Genomic DNA, 19043 nt, shown 5'->3' on the forward strand with positions numbered 1-19043 from the left:
CACCTCTTAGCCCCGGTCTCTGTTTTTTATCTCCGTTTGCACTTTGAATATTGAGAGAGTACTTTGATTATTGTAGCACTGATTGTTTACTCTTAAGACTAAGAAAAAACTGTGCTATTTATTTTTGTTTTTATTTTGATGTTCAATTTGTGGAAAAAAGTCCAATTAGTAGGTCACAGCCTCAATCAGAAGTTCTGACAGCTCATAAAGCATTACAGTAAAGTCTGAAGTGATTCATGCAAAATCATACAGGAGAGAAACCAGTCAGTGGAGTGTATGGAAAAAAAAAACTTTTACAGTGCTTCTATATTGTTGTCTTTCATTGCATATAATAATTTATTCTCAGAAAGTTAGAACTGAAATAACATTCATCACAAGATGATTAGTTTAAAAACACATTTAAAAGATTTATAATTAACATTTTAAAAAGTGTCTCATCCTACCCTACTAGTTATTTCATGAAATAAACATGAATGAACATCAGGAGGTATTTTGAAAGAAACAGCACAACTAACTGAATTCAATCAGTGTTTCAACTTTGGAAAGATTTCAATAAAACAGCTTGAGAACAATGTCACACAATGTTGCGTTTACTTCAAGCCATTCGATGTCTAGAGCTTGCTATTCAACTAGAAAAAAATGACTCGGGAGAGGTGCATTTTAGATACATATATGCACTATATTATACATTCATTTTATTTTTATTTTTTTTACTGTTAGTGATGTCTTATTTATTTATCTGTTTGAATAAATATGTTAAAAGTATAAAGTGATGTCAGCCACATTTTAAATGTTGTACCTTCTGGAATGTAGAAACATAATTATATAATAAAATGTTTGTATAAAACTTGGTTATTTTTGAGTGTTGATCATTATATCTAAAATTACATCGAATTCGAATTGTAAGGCAAGGCAAGGCAAGGCAAGTTTATTTATATAGCACATTTCATACACAATGGCAATTCTAAGTGCTTTACATAGAAAGGAATTAAAATAGGGATAAAAAAATGCATAAGAAAAAGAATACAATGTAAAGATAATTTAAAATTAATAAAATGATCTAAATCAGAATCGAATTGATTAATAAAATCAGCGTCAATACCCAGCCCTATTCATAGTATCATCGAGACAGCATTAAAGCTAAAGTTAAAAATCATTTGATTTGACACCCTGTCATATTGATTTTGATTTAAGCTCTAAAATTTATCACATATAGAGACACAATGGATTCATGTGTTTATAATAATGCTTCATGTTCCTACAAGATTGCATCTCCCACAGGGGTTTCTATACAAAGCTTGGTTTTATTGGCGGTACCTTGTTGCTTGGGCAAACGTGCCTTTGTGCCGTACGCACAGATCTCCATATTGATGTTCTAATAAAAAGTTGTTTATCTGCGTACACATTGCCTAAACACGTTCACCATCTGTGCTCTCCTCTATACTCAGACCTGATTCGCTGCCAAATAAGCCATAACATTTTCAGTATCAGTATTTTGAAACAGATCGTTTGGAATATGTGCTCACACAGCTCCATAAAATTCATCAAAATGCAGCAGTGAAAGACCCCTGAGGCCATTGGGAGCACAAAGAGGCTGGCTAAGGTGATGCTCAACAATTTCAGGCTTGGCCCCTTCAAGGTTATTATGCAAAGCAGACAGGCAATAAACATGGTAATTTGGTCTCATGGTCTTGTGAAAAGAGTGGGAGATCCATTAAAGAGCAGCCGAGCGCTATGGGCTGAACCTATTGGTTTGAGTTGAAATTTGGAGCAAATTATGCTGAATATGCTCGTCTCCCTATCCAGCTGCAGAAACCACTGGTGTTTACAGCACAACAGCAGACAAACAGATGCAAAGAACCCTCGAGGATATATCTTCCAAACTCCCTCACTGCAGCGGCATGGAACATGGAGGCTTGCATTCCTAATATTTGCAACTCATTAAAAAACAATCTCCCATCTATAGACCCCCTCTAGACATTTTGGACAACTGAAGCGAGCAAGGATAGACTAAGAACACTGAGCTGTGAGTTTTCTCTGAAAAAAGCCATCAAGGTTAAGGCGGATGCTCTTTCTGTGAGACCCTAAATCTGTCCCAGCTCTGTAGTTCTTATACACTGTGAATGCTTCACTGAATCGTGTGTATCCGTCTCAACCAAATAAATCTGTATGAGCCCTGACACCCTGATTTCAATACTGCTAGTATTAAGCATTTCACTGTGTGTCACAAGTATTTTGAGATGAGTATTTAAAATATCCAAAAACCACTAGAAAAACATGTATTTTGTTGACTTGTGTACTTACATTATCCCAAATGTTTAAATCCAGAAAAATAAGCATTATTAACCAGGACACAGACCGTGTTTGTGCATCGCCTATCATACTCGTGTTCCCTTTAAATATTTAAATATGCTTTAAGATTTTAAAGATTCCCAAAGATGCATACAGTGCATCCATATAGTATTCACAGCGCATTTTGTTATGTTACAGCCTTATTCCAAAACGGACTCAATTCATTATTTTCCCCCTCAATTTTACAAAGAATACATAATAATGACAGTGTGAAAGAAGTTTATTTAAAATCTTTGCAAATGTATTAAAAACAAGGGCGTCGGACTGGGGGATAAAGGGTACCGAGTACCCAGGGCCCAAGGCAGGGGGGCCCCTTAGAAGTCAGTTTTCTATACATACATATACATTAATCAGAGTATGGCTTATTTTGTTTAAGTTTTAAGTGTTTTTTTATGATAAAAATGCAATACCACACCCATTTGTATCACTATGGTATTTGGTATGGGGGCCCAAGCAAGATGATTTTTACCCAGGGCCCAAAATTTGGTGCTACGCCGCTGATTAAAAATAATAAATGGCAAAAAAATAATAAAAAAACTGCGATCATCCTCGAGATGTTTCTACAACTTGTTTGGAGTCTACTTTAATAAAATTCAGTTGACTGGACATGACTTGGAAAGGCACACACCTTCGTTTATAAGGTCCCACAGTTAACAGTGCATGTCAGAGCACAAACCAAGCCATGAAGTCCATGGAATTGTCTACAGACCTCCGAGATAGGATTGTGTTGAGGCACAGATCTGAGGAAGGGTACAGAAACGTTTCTGCAGAATTGAATGTCCCAATGAGCATGGCCTCCATCATCTGTACATGGAAGAAGTTTGGAACCATCAGGACTCTTCCTAGAGCTGGCAATCCCGCCAAACTGAGCGATCGGGAGAGAAGGGCCTTAGTCAGGGTGTGACAAAGACCTCGAAGGCCACTCTGTCAGAGCTCCAGCGTTTCTCTGAGGACTCGGAGAGAGGAGAACCTTCCAGAAGAACAACCACCTCTGCAGCACTCCACCATCCAGGCCTGTATGGTATTTTTTTGCATTTGTTTATTTTTAATAAATTTACAAAGATTTCAAATAATCTTCTTTCATGTTGGCATCATGAGGTATTGTTTACAGAATTTAGGGAAAAATATGAATTTAATCCATTTTGGAATAAGGCTGTAACATAACAAAATGTGGAAAAAGTGAAGCGCTGTGAATACTTTCCGGATGCACTGTTTCGTGTCACATTTAGTCTAAAGAATTATCAGCATTCCAAATGCAAACCACAAGGCTAATGAAGTCTTGTGACAATCAAAATGACAATCTCGGCATACATTTTCAAAAATATCTGGGGCAAATCTACTAAAGTTACAGCACACACATGTAAGATAAAGGGAGGAATCTCAAATTGAATTTTTTCAAAGGCATTTTATTAAACCGCCTTGAGAATTTGTTTTCTGTGATGTGATTTCTCTCTCATTGTTCTTCTTCTGCCTGTTTTTTCTTTTCTTCATTCTTTTCAATTAAACTTGTTTCATTTGAGCAGAGCCTTCTGTACACAGTGCTAAAAAGAAACCAAAGGAGGACTCACCTGTCTGTCCAGCTTCTGTTGTCGCAGGTTCGTTCCCTCATCATCCAATGTGCTGCAGAAGCACAAAAACAAGATTAAATGGGGAAAGCACACAAAAAAAGAAGTGCCACAGCAAGAGTAGCACCAACAGAGATACGATTCAAACAAGCTTTTGTGCCCACAAAGATACAGCCACTACCAAGAGATGAATACAGTAAAAGAAAAATATAAGCATCAATGATTTTGCATGGGGGACCCTACTGTTCATGTTCATCAGTACAAGTCTGCTGCACAGAACATGCCAGAGAGAGAGAGAGAGAGAGAGAGAGAGAGAGAGAGAGAGAGAGAGAGAGAGAGAGAGAGAGAGAGAGAGAGAGAGAGAGAGAGAGAGAGAGAGAGAGAGAGAGAGAGAGAGAGAGAGAGAGAGAGAGAGAGAGAGCTTTTCATAAATCACATTCTTGATATTTTACACTGCTGTGTACTTTTTTTCATTATTGTGGGTGATTTGTAGATTTTCCATACAAAAATTCTTAGTATTTTACAATGTACATTTACAATATACTTTACACAGCCGTACTGCACAGTTCAAGTATGAAGAAGGTCAATGACGCTTTCGAGGTAGTTTTAAAGAGTCTTACAGTATTTTAATCATGCCCTAAACAGTTTTTGTATTCACATTTTAAGTGTCATTAAAGTCACCATTTTTCAGGTCCGAAATGACTGCACAAGGGTTATAAAAGAGCTGATGTTTAGAGACTTTAGTACAAAAATAAATAAAATCACAGCAATTGATCTCCATTTTATGGCCATTAAACCTAGAATCTGGTCAGAAGAACAGTATATAAATGGTACATACACTGTAAAAAATTATTTAGAAAAAAAGTTACCTGGTTGCCTTAACATTTTGAGTTCATTAAAATAAAAATTTTGGGTTAATACAATAAACAATAAACTCAAAATTTAAAGGCAACCAGGTTACTTACTTTTTTAAGTTAAACCAACAAAAACCAACTTTTTTTTTACAGTGTATAGACATTTTTTTTAAAGGACACAGTGTGCTGCTGTGTTGATCATGCCTCTGACTCATTGTCCTCTTTTAGGTCCTGTGAGGAGGGAGGTCTGTAGTGATGCCTTTGTGCTCTGCCTGTCCCTGCTCTCGTTCCCTTTAATAAGCTATGACACATTCACTCCAGATCCCCCAATGCATTTCTGATGCCTGTTATTGCTGAGCCAAAAGCTGTGTTAATTAAATGGCAATGGAAGGCCTCCTCTGTGGCTGTGGTGGGTCATGCGGAGATAAGTAGTCTGACAGATCAAGGGTGGTGTGGAAAAGGGTTTATGCTATGTAATCTGTAATGCACATCCAGGGGTAGCTTTCAACATCTGGTAGGAACATATTTAACAATCAGAATAGATGCACAGATACAAATACTGTTTAGAAATCAAGAATTCTGCTATCTTTTCTATCTGTTTAGATTTGGCTTCCCTCTGGAAATCGTGAGACAGCAAAAAAAAAAAATCATTATAAAATTTTCAGCAGTTTGGGTTCAGAACACCACAGGCCTTTTACTCATTTTATTGTTGACATTATAAAACAATAATTTATAAGTATTTTTGTACACTATAAAAAGTAACACTCAGCTAGAATAACAGACTTACAGAAAGACACATAGATATTTAGATATAATTATAGATAAAACGACAGGACAGAGCAGTAGGTACAACAATAGACAAAATGATAGGACAGACAGACAGATTATACTATCTATTATACTCTCTCTCTCTCTCTGCTCAACATTTTCACTCTCTAGGAACTGACAGCACCGACACCATTTTTTTTTTTATCACACATGGGCACGAAAATACATGCCCATGGGCTATGAGCATACTCATTCAAAAATACAGACACCTATTCAGTCCACAGTCCACAAACCGCAGGATCCAGAAATAGTATCGAGTGCGATTCATAATCACACTCATAAAGCTAAAACACATACATGCACACATACACAAAGCACAGAGCCTAATGTCAGCAGTCAAGGGTGTCAGTTCCCATCAGATTGGCAGATAATGACATAAACAGAGCGGTTATAATGAGGGTCAACAAGAGATGAGAGATAAATTGATATGTGCTGACAGCTGCCTGCAATGTGCAGGGGAATTACTCTCTCTCACCATCAAGCTTCTCTGATGACAGTGACAATTTACTTTGTGTCTATTATTGTGTATATGCATGTGGGTGTTTAACTGTATGCGTGTACTGGAATCAGTAACATTTGCTGATTTCTATTCTTTACTTTTAACTGTTAATTCTCAAATAAAACGGTAACACATTACAATATTTGTATTACAACAGGTTGTATTAGTTTACATTAGTTAATGCATTTTTAACATGACCTAACCATGAACACATCTGTTCAGCATTAGTTAATCTTTGTTAACGTTAGTTAATACAAATATAGCTGTTTTTTTTATTGCAGTAAAAACAAGGAGCAAAATTACATTAGACAAGAGACTGCAAGAGACTTTTCTTCACTAAATGTCTTTTTTTAAGTTGCTTGATCATACAAATAAAAAGTTACATTGTGATTATGTCTCTCACAGTGGACATGCACCTACGATGACAATTTTAGACCTCTCCATGATTTCTAAGTAGGAGAACTTGCAAAATAGCAGGGTGTTCCAAATACTTATTTTCCTCACTAATATATATATATATATATATATATATATATATATATATATATATATATATATATATATATATATATATATATATATATATATATATATATATATATATATATATATATGTTTTTGTTTTGGGTTTTTTTGGCCAATATACATTCATGCAGTACAAATGAAAGTGTATACTTTACACAGCACTACTGCACAGTTCAAGTATGAAGAAGGTCAATGACACTTTCAAGGTAGTTTTAAAGAGTTTCTATGGATTTACGTCCGTAATTTTTTGTTAGTCTTTTTTTCTCTGTTTTTTTCTCTGCATTCTTTTTTTCTCAATGCTTTCCACCTGCAATAATACAAATACAGTATCTGCTACTAAGTGCGTCACAGAAAAACAAAAAAAGTAAAAACTCGACATTGATCAATTCAGGGATCTGGACAATTTCCTCAGACTGTTAATTTTTTCAGTCTATCCAAGAACATTTGACCAAAGAAAATTTTAAAACACTTGCCAAAAGTATTGGGACACCCCTCCAAATCATTGAATTCAGATGTTCCAATAACTTCCATGGCCAAAGGTGCATAAAATCAAGCAAATGTCAATAACAGTAACTCAGCCACGAAGTGGTTGGCCACATAATAAAAAATTAAAATAAACACAGAGCAGGTCAGTGCATGCTAAGGCACACAGTGCACAGAAGTGGCCAATTTTCTGCAGAATACAGACCTCCAAACTTTGTGTGGTTTTCCATGGCCAAGCAGCTGCATCCAAGCCTTATATCACCAAGTGCAATGCAAAGCGTCAGATCCTGATTAGTAAAGTATGCTCACACTGGAGAGCATTGGAGACTGTAGTAGCATTCTGTAGTAAAATATCCAAAAACCACTAGGCCAGTGTTATATATTTTGTTCAGTTGAGTACCTACAATATCCCAAATGTTTCAAAATATTTGTAAATTGTGAGAAAATTGCTATTTTAACTAAGGACTGGGACGTTTTTAGCATAGCGTCTGAGGAAGTCGCCTGCCAATCGCGTCATATCTGCGCTACCCTCGGTTTCAGGTTTTATTTGGCAGGAGCGCTTTACTCTTAGCAGTGTGAAAAAGTGAACGCATGGAGTAACGTCATAACATCATTTTCAACACACTTAAATGTATCTAATATGATAAACAGAGCTGCATTACCTCATAATCATAACCGGAAGAGCAGAAATACTGCAGGCGCCCGGCGAATGTGTCCCGTCCCATCATAATAAAAGCCCCGGTGTTCGCGAGGTGGGTATTTGTGTAACAATCTCTCCAGCGGCCGTGCTCAGCTCCACGACACTCAGTCCTGCTCTGCTTCACACTACAGTAATGTTAATAACCGCATGCATGAACATGATTTCTGCCTGAGTCCTATTTTCCACCGGCTGTGAGGGGAAGACCACATGTCCCAAGATGCTGCGCTCAAACTTGGCGTCATCAAACTACGCATTTGTTTTGAATAGTTGACCTCTAGTGGACAGAAAGTTGCATAGTGCACCTTTTAAGTTCATGTGCATATAAAGGCAGACGCCCCTTTTGGCAATATAGTGTGTTTAATAGAATTTAAAAAATGCTGTTGATGTCATTTGTCTTATCTGGACAAAATTCTTACAGTGTAATAGTATCTGGAAATTTTAAGGACTTTAAAAAAAAGCATGTGTTCTTTAAGTATGTGCACGCTAGCATGACAACACTCAAATGGAAATTAGGCAATGGTAAATTTCTTTCCATGTTTGTGGATAAAAAGGTCATTAACCCCCATGTGTAGGGCCTGCGACCTACAATCGCAAACCGGCCCTCAAATAAACTGGAAAGGGCTGTGAAATTAGTGCTTGTGATACAATCTCAGCTCTTCCAGCACAATCTCTAAGCGCTATACATTTTCCATCGCAAGCCCCATCTGCAGGAAAGAAGATGCCCATCACACCAGGAAAACAAATGCCATGAAGGGTCAAATGGCACTGTTGACTGAGAGAGAGATAAGAGAAGGACACATTTGCTGCCTGCGCTCACTGCTATCACAAAAGGCCGAGATCCAGATCTTGCTGCATTACCATTCTTCCTGTAAGCAAGACACTTAATTGCAGATCTCCCTCTAATTATTGACCTGTTTTCAAAAATAAAACAGAAAAAGTTTTTTAAAAAGTTTAAAATAAATATGCATGGTATTCTAATTAAAACTAAAATTAAATCGATGGGGGGGGACCTTATAGGTGTCATGAACTGTCTTTTTTTTTTTTATACTGTTGTCTGAGGTCAACTAATGATGTTTGTGTGGTTTTTACATTCAAAAACATCATAACTAATGATGTTTAGTATACAAATACAATACACTGTACGCAATACTGTTATGAACCTCGCTTTCAACGTGTTCGCTGGGAAGGGGCCAAGCAAAAAGTATACGCAACCAGTGGTGTAGTCTAGATTTTTGTAGTGAGTATACTGTGATTCTTTCCCCTCCCCCCATAAAGCATGGGAGCTTTACTGTATCTTGAAGATTGTTGTCTTCTGAGTTTCGGAGTTTTTACACTGGCAGTTTAGTTCAGAACAGGGCATAGTTCTTATGAAAAATTGGTAATGTGAAAGCTGTCATGCGGACCTGGGAGCGCACCAGAACCACACCATACCTGGAGGAGGAATATAGCGCGGCCCCTTTAAGAGATGCGCGTCCCCCATTTAATTGCCTGTATTTTGTGTGTGTGTGTGCAGAGAAAGAGGGACTTGGAACGCTTTTGTTTAGAAAAGTAAACTGCATATTCGTTTTGGCCGATTGCAATGTATTTAGTTCAATAAAACCTGTAATGTAAGCCGTAATGGTGTTAATGATTTACCTTAGATATGAGCGAGTGAGCTTCAGTGCATCGCGCTCAGACTGCAGAGGTGCTCGTGTAAAAATCAGGACGCAGCGAATAATTGATCAAAGTGCAGAAAAGTTGCCGTGATTGGTCGAAATTGCGAGTCACACTGGATTTTCTGTAACGTCCGTGTCATCTGCTACAGCTGAAGTGTCAAGCGAGCTGCTGTGGCTTTGGGGGCAGGCTTCCGAAAACACTCAAAGAGTCAAAAACGTTAGTGATTCGCAATCGAAACCACAGTCTGTTCGCAACACAGACGTGGTGAATTTATGAATGAAAGTTCTGTCACAAAACGATATTGTTACGTATCCTCACGCTTTTTTTAGTGGGTATACGGAAATCCTTGTCCTTTCCTAGTGGGTATACGGCGTATACCTGCGTATCACGTAGACTACACCACTGTACGCGACACAAAAAGGCATTTTGACTATTTATTGACGATACCACTGCACTCACGTGTCACCGTTTAGGCAAATGGTGAAATGAATCAAAATCAGCTCACTGGCACAAATATTACCAAATATAACAATGGCTTGTTAGCTAATATTACCGGCTTGACATCAGGATCGATCATTCAAACGCAGCCTGTCATCCGCGGCGGCCATAGCTGACAATCCGTGAAAAGTTCAAACGGCTGATGACATCAGCGGGGGGTACCGCACCGACACATCGCTGGGCCTCTGAGGCGGTCTATCACTACACATCAAAGTTTGATTGGCTGATGACCTACGTCAGTCAAAACTATGGTCCAATGGAAAATAGCAGCTTCAATGGAAGGCAAGGTATTCTACTAGTGCTGGTCCTCAGAGCTGTGATGCGTTTAGATCATGGTTTAGATGATGACATATGGATATGGAAAATACAGCTCACAAAAAATAAGTACACTCTTTTATATGTATATATATATATATATATATATATATATATATATATATATATATATATATATATATATATATATATATATATATATATATATATATACACACATGGCGGATATATATATATATATATATATATATATATATATATATATATATATATATATATATATACACACACACACACACACACACACACATACAGTCTTGTTCAAAATAATAGCAGTACAATGTGACTAACCAGAATAATCAAGGTTTTTCGTATATTTTTTGTATTGCTACGTGGCAAACAAGTTACCAGTAGGTTCAGTAGATTCTCAGAAAACAAATGAGACCCAGCATTCATGATATGCACGCTCTTAAGGCTGTGCAATTGGGCAATTAGTTGAATTAGTTGAAAGGGGTGTGTTAAAAAAAAGTCCCTCTGTTAAAAAAAAGGCATGTGCAGAAGAGGTTACAATTTGCCAAAGAACACATCAACTGGCCTAAAGAGAAATGGAGGAACATTTTGTGGACTGATGAGAGTAAAATTGTTCTTTTTGGGTCCAAGGGCCACAGGCAGTTTGTGAGACGACCCCCAAACTCTGAATTCAAGCCACAGTACACAGTGAAGACAGTGAAGCATGGAGGTGCAAGCATCATGATATGGGCATGTTTCTCCTACTATGGTGTTGGGCCTATTTATCGCATACCAGGGATCATGGATCAGTTTGCATATGTTAAAATACTTGAAGAGGTCATGTTGCCCTATGCTGAAGAGGACATGCCCTTGAAATGGTTGTTTCAACAAGACAATGACCCAAAACACACTAGTAAACGGGCAAAGTCTTGGTTCCAAACCAACAAAATTAATGTTATGGAGTGGCCAGCCCAATCTCCAGACCTTAATCCAATTGAGAACTTGTGGGGTGATATCAAAAATGCTGTTTCTGAAGCAAAACCAAGAAATGTGAATGAATTGTGGAATGTTGTTAAAGAATCATGGAGTGGAATAACAGCTGAGAGGTGCCACAAGTTGGTTGACTCCATGCCACACAGATGTCAAGCAGTTTTAAAAAACTGTGGTCATACAACTAAATATTAGTTTAGTGATTCACAGGATTGCTAAATCCCAGAAGAAAAAAAATGTTTGTACAAAATAGTTTTGAGTTTGTACAGTCAAAGGTAGACACTGCTATTTTTTTGAACACACCCCTTTCAACTAATTGCCCAATTGCACAGCCTTAAGAGCGTGCATATCATGAATGCTGGGTCTTGTTTGTTTTCTGACAATCTACTGAACCTACTGGTAACTTGTTTGCCACGTAGCAATAAAAAATATACTAAAAACCTTGATTATTCTGGTTATTCACATTGTACTGCTATTATTTTGAACAAGACTGTATATATACATATATATAACCAGAATGCAACCAGCGGCAACCAGAATGATTCTCTCGATCACAGGCCTCGTAAACGTCTTTATCAAACAAACACAATCCCTGCGTCCCAATTCGCATACTATCCATACTAAATAGTACTCGAAAATAGAATTAGTATGTCCCAAATCGTAGTATGTTAAAAGAGTATTCCAAACATACCCGGATGGTTTACTATTTCCGGTCAGAATTCGAAATACAGATCGACACACACAGATCGAGGATTCGATTAGAACTACAAACGTGGATAAAAAGTGTTAAAAACTACAAACATGGCGGATGTGCGAGTCCGACGTATAAGTAGAGAAGTTTAGATAAAGGGGTTTGAGTGACCAACTATCAGTATTTAACCTGACAAAAATATATTTATTCAGTGTTGTCCACATTATATTTCACCTGCAGCAGCATTGTGAACTTTTGTAATGACACATTTGTCTATTATCTTTTAAATGCATCATTATATTTAAACTGCAAACACATGAGGAGAGTCTCTGCATTAAAGACCAACAAATGACAGATCAACGTGAGGCTACATTTCTCTCCCATACGGTAGGAGATTAATCTGAATGTGGAAAATTTGACGCATCTGCTGATGATTGACAGCCTGGTCTCATCGTTAATACGTAGGTATTAATACGTTACTTTCAAAGAGACTAAACGTACGTCTTAGTACATTTGGAGAAGTGCTAAAATGTAAAATATAGACGTATTTGCAACATTTAAACGTAGTATTATTACATTTTTACAGCTAAAAAAAGTAAAATATTTACGAATCCATCATGAGATCTTTTTTTTTAAGAATACAAAACTTTATACTGGTAAAAACATTTTTTTTTTGTTATATCAAAGATATCTATATAATTTCCCTTTGACCATTTTATTGATTAATGTACGATCCCTTAACGCTACCCCAAACCTAAACCTACCAATTTAATACAGAATATAAAGAAAATAAAAGGTAAAACATTGGAAAATGACGATTTTGATTACAATATAGCATTAAAAAAATATTTTGAACGGCTAATCCTACACTTACCCTTAAACCTACCCATTAGCATTTATTAAAACAACGTACTGTTATAAATCAAAGCATAACAGACAGACCAGTGTAAATCACAATAATTTATTTATTGCAAAAATGTCAAAAGCGGTACCAAAAGTAGTTCAAATGAAGATGTGTTGCAGTCGCAGTCCTCTCTGGTGGTATATAACGTTAATAGTTTTGTATGAGGTACAGAGCCGAATGTTAGCTATTAATCAAGGAAAATATTAATCCGGCTTCTCTCCGTGAAGTTGCGCGTTTCCCATTTCAAATACAAATCGACTGAAACACGGCATGTCAAAATCTGTGACGAAGCAGGCGAGAGCCAATGAGCGTTCGATGCCACTGCCGTAAATCATGTCGTAACGCTTCATGAGGGCGCGTTTTTTAAAATTTGAATTCACAAAGAGCGCGAGATTTGATGTTTACCGTCGCGCTACTGAGAGGAGATGAAGACTAATGGAAGGCTAATGGATTTGTTTCTCGCAAACATATGGATTCTAATGATTTGGATTACAGCGAGCGAATAAAGTGTTGTGTTTTGTGAATTGATGTTGTGTTTTGGTGTATCTTGTGATCGCCAGTTGCTGAATAGGAGAAAATGCCTTTTTATGTCTCACAGCAAACAACAAGCTAAATACTACAAAATGGTTGGCAAGAATGTTATTCATCTGACGGTCTTCTTTTAACATTATCTAGTCATCCGAAATGAGTTTGTAGCAGAAGTCACGAGAGCAAAATGTTATTTTATATTTCTGTTATTTTATATTAGGTTGATTAACTTAGTAAAATGCATTTAATAAATGTGGCTGAAAACATGTATTGATGTGACTATTGGATATAAAATAAACAATATTAATGCCACGATTTATGGGAGCTGGTGGCTGGTAACTTACACGTTCACACTTGGATACGTAGATAATTTACATTTTTGTGCTGTCAATACGTCAATATTGTACATTTTAGTACTGTTAATAAGTCAGTATTGTACGTTTTATTGTGTGTGAAAACGTTAGTAAATGTACGTGTAGTAGAATCACACTTAACGTAAAAATACTCACGTATTTTCATGAGATCACGTTGTGATTGACAGGGCAGTTAAACGGTGATGGGATGCACGTAACTAAGCGACAGAAGTAGTATGTCCCGAAGCTTGCATACTTTTCTGCTAGACCCTCAAAACTATATACTTTTTCTTCACAAAAACAGTACATACTTTTAGGATGTAGTATATAAGTAGGTGAATTGGGACGCAGCAAATGATTTATTTGTCATCGACCAGCGATTGATTGGACTATTATTTTTATATAACACATAGCCCGCAACGCACCGCCCTTCAGATGCTAACTCGAGAGAGAGAATAGCAGAACAAGAATGGAATATAAAGAGATTCATTGACCTTCGGGGATTTGCAAGCCCTTGCCCATACGTGTCTGAGTCTAGCGTGCTAAAGTTAAGCTCTGTTAGACACATACACATAAGCAAAACAATCTATAACAATGCAATACTATTACATATAAACACACATTTTACTCACATAAGTGTGTTGCACCATTCCTGTCGGATCCAAATCCAGCATTGACCAGATATTTGTTTACAAACAATTCTGCAGTGAACACTACTGTCTTCCCCACGTCAGCTGGGACTTCATTAAAAATAAAGTTCAACCACACATTCCTAATATTAGGATCCGAAGGAAACTTATGCAACGACTGTTCTTCCACAAACAGGAATAGCGCAATATCTTAATCTTTCTCGGCATGTTTATTGTTGTTGACCAGCTAGCACAAGCCCTTCATTAGTCGGTGTGCTAGGCTACTGAATTAGAAGCACTGTAGAGGTGGTGTTTTGAAGCGCAATGACGTAAGTATGAATCACAGGACCATTTGTTGAGCCTGGTGTCTATAAAAGCTTTTCTTTGACTAACAACGAAGTTTTCAGCTCTGAAACTTACAGGATCTTCTTATATTACCATGACCTTTTATATATCAAAAGCTCAAGGGAAAGTTGATTTCTCAATTCATCACCCCTTTAACATAACCTGTAGAAAAAAAGAAAAAAAACATCTTAAGCACACAATAATGTAAGTGGACTTTTTATTTTTAAAATTGCACCTTTGAATGATTACATAATTGTGGCATCCGTAATTGAAACCACAATTACAAACTGAATTTGTAATTGAATTACACATATAATCAGTAATATTATCGATATGACTACACAGACACTCAGACTGATTAAAATGACACTATTGCCATTTCAGAGCTGCTATACAGCAGAATTTTACATTTGTCTCATATTTGATAGCTTGCATTACTGATTCTGTTATTTTTCTGTTTATTAAGCTGCTTTGAAACAAATAATTAAAGCACTATAATACATTTGAAATAAAGTGCTAAAGGTGACCTGACTTCGCAAGGCTAATCTCTGCCCGATTCCTAATTATTTTATGAGACAAAAAAACAAAACAAAAGATTGATCATCAGTGTTATAGGAAACCATCAAAACACCTATATGCTCACAGGTTGCTCTATAGCAAAGGATATTTCATGGAGTTGTCAGTTATGTTTCTATAATTAAAATGGATAAAATACAGTCAAATGTGGATATCCTCTAGAATAAATTGATTTTAGAATCTAATGAGAAATGTTCATAGTGAAATCACTGACAAATTGCAGACTTAGATTTGTTGGCAAAGAAAGACAGAATGCTTTGAGACGTTGACATTGATGTGGGATTTCAGGGTCTTTTCCTCAGGAGACTTAAATGGGCTATATTATTTTCATTATTTGCACATCCTTATTTCGCTCTAAACCCGTTTAACTTTCGCTGTTTTGCTGAACACAGAAGATATGTTCTATTTGTTAATCCAATGAAAGCCATGTGGTCCAGTGTCGTCAATGGGATCTTGTTCTGTGTTCCTCAGAAATGAATTCTTACAAGTTTGGAATGACATAAGAGTGAATAAATGACAGTATATTCAAAAGGTTCAAATCACACTCCTTTTAATCCCACTAATGACTACGACAAATAAGTGAGAGCTACAGTATCATTTGAGATTTTCTTTTTTTCCGGGTTCAGATGAAACAAATGACTCATGTATGCATCTCTTAAAACAAGAATTTCCATTACGGTTTCCTTGAGCTCTTCCAGTGCCAAAGCTTGTTAGATTTCTCAAATCCATTCAGGTCACAATCACAGACCTCACACACAGGAAACTGGGGTGTGGGAGAGGGCAGATCTTCACAAACAAAACACACTCCCATAGAGACAGCCTTAGACCCTCCAGGGGAGATTGAGCAGTACCTTTAGCTCCCTGCAACAAGCGGCAAGTGCTCCCTGATGTAATCTTTCAAAGAAAGAGTGGAGGAAAGTAGGCTTGTAACTTATAGCAACCAAGAGCCAATGAGAGAGCAGAGGAGGCAGTGCAGCCATGACAATGAGGCAGCAGCAAGTCTAACATAAAGCAAAAGCATGGTTATGTTACTGTATACAGTGATAATCACTGACCATACCAGATGGAAAAATATAAAGCAAAATATATGCAAAGAATTTTAAATTATGAGAAATTTGCCATATTAGGGTAAAGACTACAGTAAAGTACAGTACAGTAAAGACTATAATATACTGTTTAAAAGTAATATTCAGCAAGCATTCAAAAGATAAAAAATTACAGTAAAGACATTTACAGTGCTGTTAAATAAATGCTGTTTTTTAAAACTTTCAATTCAAAGAATTTAGTTCACATACATATTAAGCAGCACAACTGTTTTAATACTGATAATAAGAAGCGCACCAAATCATCATATTAGACTGATTTCTGAAGGAACATGTCACTGAAGACTGGAGTGATGGTTGATGCATTTAATTTAAAAATATATTAAAATAGAAAACAGTCCTATTAGATTGTAATTTTTTTTTAAAATAGTACTGTTTTACTAGCCTAGAAATCTAGACGCACCCTAGCGGCAGCAAATTTAATCTGCCCGCGAGTGTCTTCTAGCAATTCTCAATACCCTTCTGAGCTGTAAATGCCAAACTCTTGACGGGCCAATCACATCGTGTATAGAGCCGGTGGGCGGGGCTTAACATAATGATGGCCAAGTTGCGCTTGCGTGCTTCTAGTAAACACAGAAACTGGCGAACGGTGGCCTTTCAAATCAGCTTTGAACGCGACTCTGGAAGACTTGGGAGTTAAGCTTTTGGAATGGCACTGGAAGGAATGGCACTGAAGTCATTCTTAAGAAGGGAAGATGTGTTCGGGGTTTTGCTGACCGGATACGGCTAATGTTTAATCTATCAACAAGCTCTGCTTCACCTTCGTTGCTCTGGTTGTTTGTAGCGCTATTCTATCGCGTGCAGAGGGAGTTTGAAAGACAACCGTTTATCCCGCCCCTCGGATTGAGCCCTGTCAATGGTGAGTTTCCAGACCAAACATCTTGATGTGGGTCTGGCTTGTCAGGCTACTGTTTTACTGTATTTTTGATCAAATAAATACAGCACCCATATTTACACCTTCACACCTTTTTGGGAAAATAAACCACAATGTAGTACAAAACATAACTGAAACATTACCCGTTCTAACTTCAAATTCTTACAAATCTCAACAAAATCTCATCTATGCCAACCATCTAAAAAAGCACTACCTTAGTCAAAAAAAAAAAAAATTAAGTTCTCAAAAAGCATAAAAACACATATACAAGATCAACATAAACACAGTCATAAGGCAAGGTGTAGTGACAATGCAGCAGTGGCAGTTACATCAACTGGCTCTGGTAGCCATTGGTCCATCTTTATCATTAAGTCCTGTACTAGCTATTATGCCAGACCAGCTGATATAAACAAAACCACAGCAGCAACTACACAACTGGACACTCACATACTATCCCTGAGCGCTGCATGAGAGTACGAGAGATAACAGACAAGGACGAGAGAATCACCTTTGTCACCTTTGTAGCCCTGCCAGCATTATCCATTCATCATCCTCTGTCCCCTATCAAAGGCATCTATCTTCTCCAACCAAACACACATGCAAGCGGATAAACGGACAAACAGATGTACCTGTAAGGGATCCAGTCAGATGAGTGTTTGGAGCTCATATCTGAGCGCGTTGAACGGATTTCGAGCGAAGCGGTGTAGGACAGCAGCAGCGATGCCAACAACAGAGCTCAAGCAGCCCAACCATCCCATGCACTTCTGTCTCCGCTATCTACAGATCTAGAGTCTCTTCCATTCACACAACCCCTGCCTGCAGTCTGCAACGGGTCCTTTTCATCATGAGCCGGGCTCAGCTGCCTTGCTGTGAATCTGGTTCCCTCGTCATGTGACGTTTGTTCACAATCCCTCGTGTTTTATACTCTTGCGTTCACCTTCACCGCATGTCTCTCGTCATCGTCTTATACACTGCTCTGTATACTGTGGCTCTCGCTCTCCTCAACTGCGCCTTGTGCCGACTGCCTACTTCCCTCCCCTCTCTCCCTCTCGCGTTTGCTCTCTCTCTTTCAGACCACTGTCATTATAACCTTACACACAGCACACACACTAAGAAGGGGAGAACATATAAGAGTGAATCCCTTTTGTCTAGCTGCTTTGATGTTCGTCACGATGCTCCGCTGGTCCATCGCACTCGCGCACACACACAGATATACACACGGGCTCTGAAAAGCGGGAGCCTCAAATGTGTTTTCTGAACCATGATTTATTCATCCCTTCATTCAGCGCCTGGCTCATTAACATGGGACAGAGCAGCGCAGTTGTAATTGTCTTTGATTTAACATGCTGAATCCAAACTCAGCACACCATTTTGTCTTTGTTTATTGGCTTTCCTCTTTTTTAGTCCCTTTGGTACTTCACTCAGCTAAATGAGGGTCTGACTTCATATACATATTTTAATATCAGCATTATCACACCACCTTCATTAGCTGCCGGAAGGAACAAAGGTATATGAACTCATCACTATTGTGGATGTTGCATTTTAATGCTAAAATGTCAAAATGATATTCAGAATTCAAAAATGCTACATGACTTCTGCAATATTTATGGTAAATTTAAGCTAAAATAATGGAGTGGTGCCTTTAATCTAAATGAAAAGCAATTTTCTTCAGCATCCTGTATGGTTTTAAATTATTTGTCCTTCCGTATTTGTGTCAAGTGCACTCCTCTGAGCTTTTGTGTTACTCAGTCTGTACCATCCTTAAGCAGCCTGAAGTGTATTCTGTTTTACTGTGTATCTGCTTT

The 19043-nt window shown here is 37.5% G+C and overlaps 1 protein-coding gene across 3 annotated transcripts in view; it reads right to left on the reverse strand.

Annotated features, from left to right (window-relative positions):
• Positions 1 to 19043, reverse strand: part of tub (TUB bipartite transcription factor) — a 124408-nt gene that overhangs the window by 36628 nt on the left and 68737 nt on the right. For 2 of the 3 annotated variants that reach the window (XM_067442838.1, XM_067442845.1), the window contains exon 2: positions 3921 to 3972. In XM_067442838.1, coding sequence (XP_067298939.1) covers positions 3921 to 3972 — 52 coding nt within the window. Of the gene's footprint in view, positions 1 to 3920; positions 3973 to 17867; positions 18440 to 19043 lie in introns of those variants that run through there. The other variant, XM_067442832.1, reaches the window with a different exon arrangement.

Source organism: Pseudorasbora parva, chromosome 1 (assembly GCF_024679245.1).
Source record: "Pseudorasbora parva isolate DD20220531a chromosome 1, ASM2467924v1, whole genome shotgun sequence".
NCBI lineage: Eukaryota > Metazoa > Chordata > Actinopteri > Cypriniformes > Gobionidae > Pseudorasbora > Pseudorasbora parva.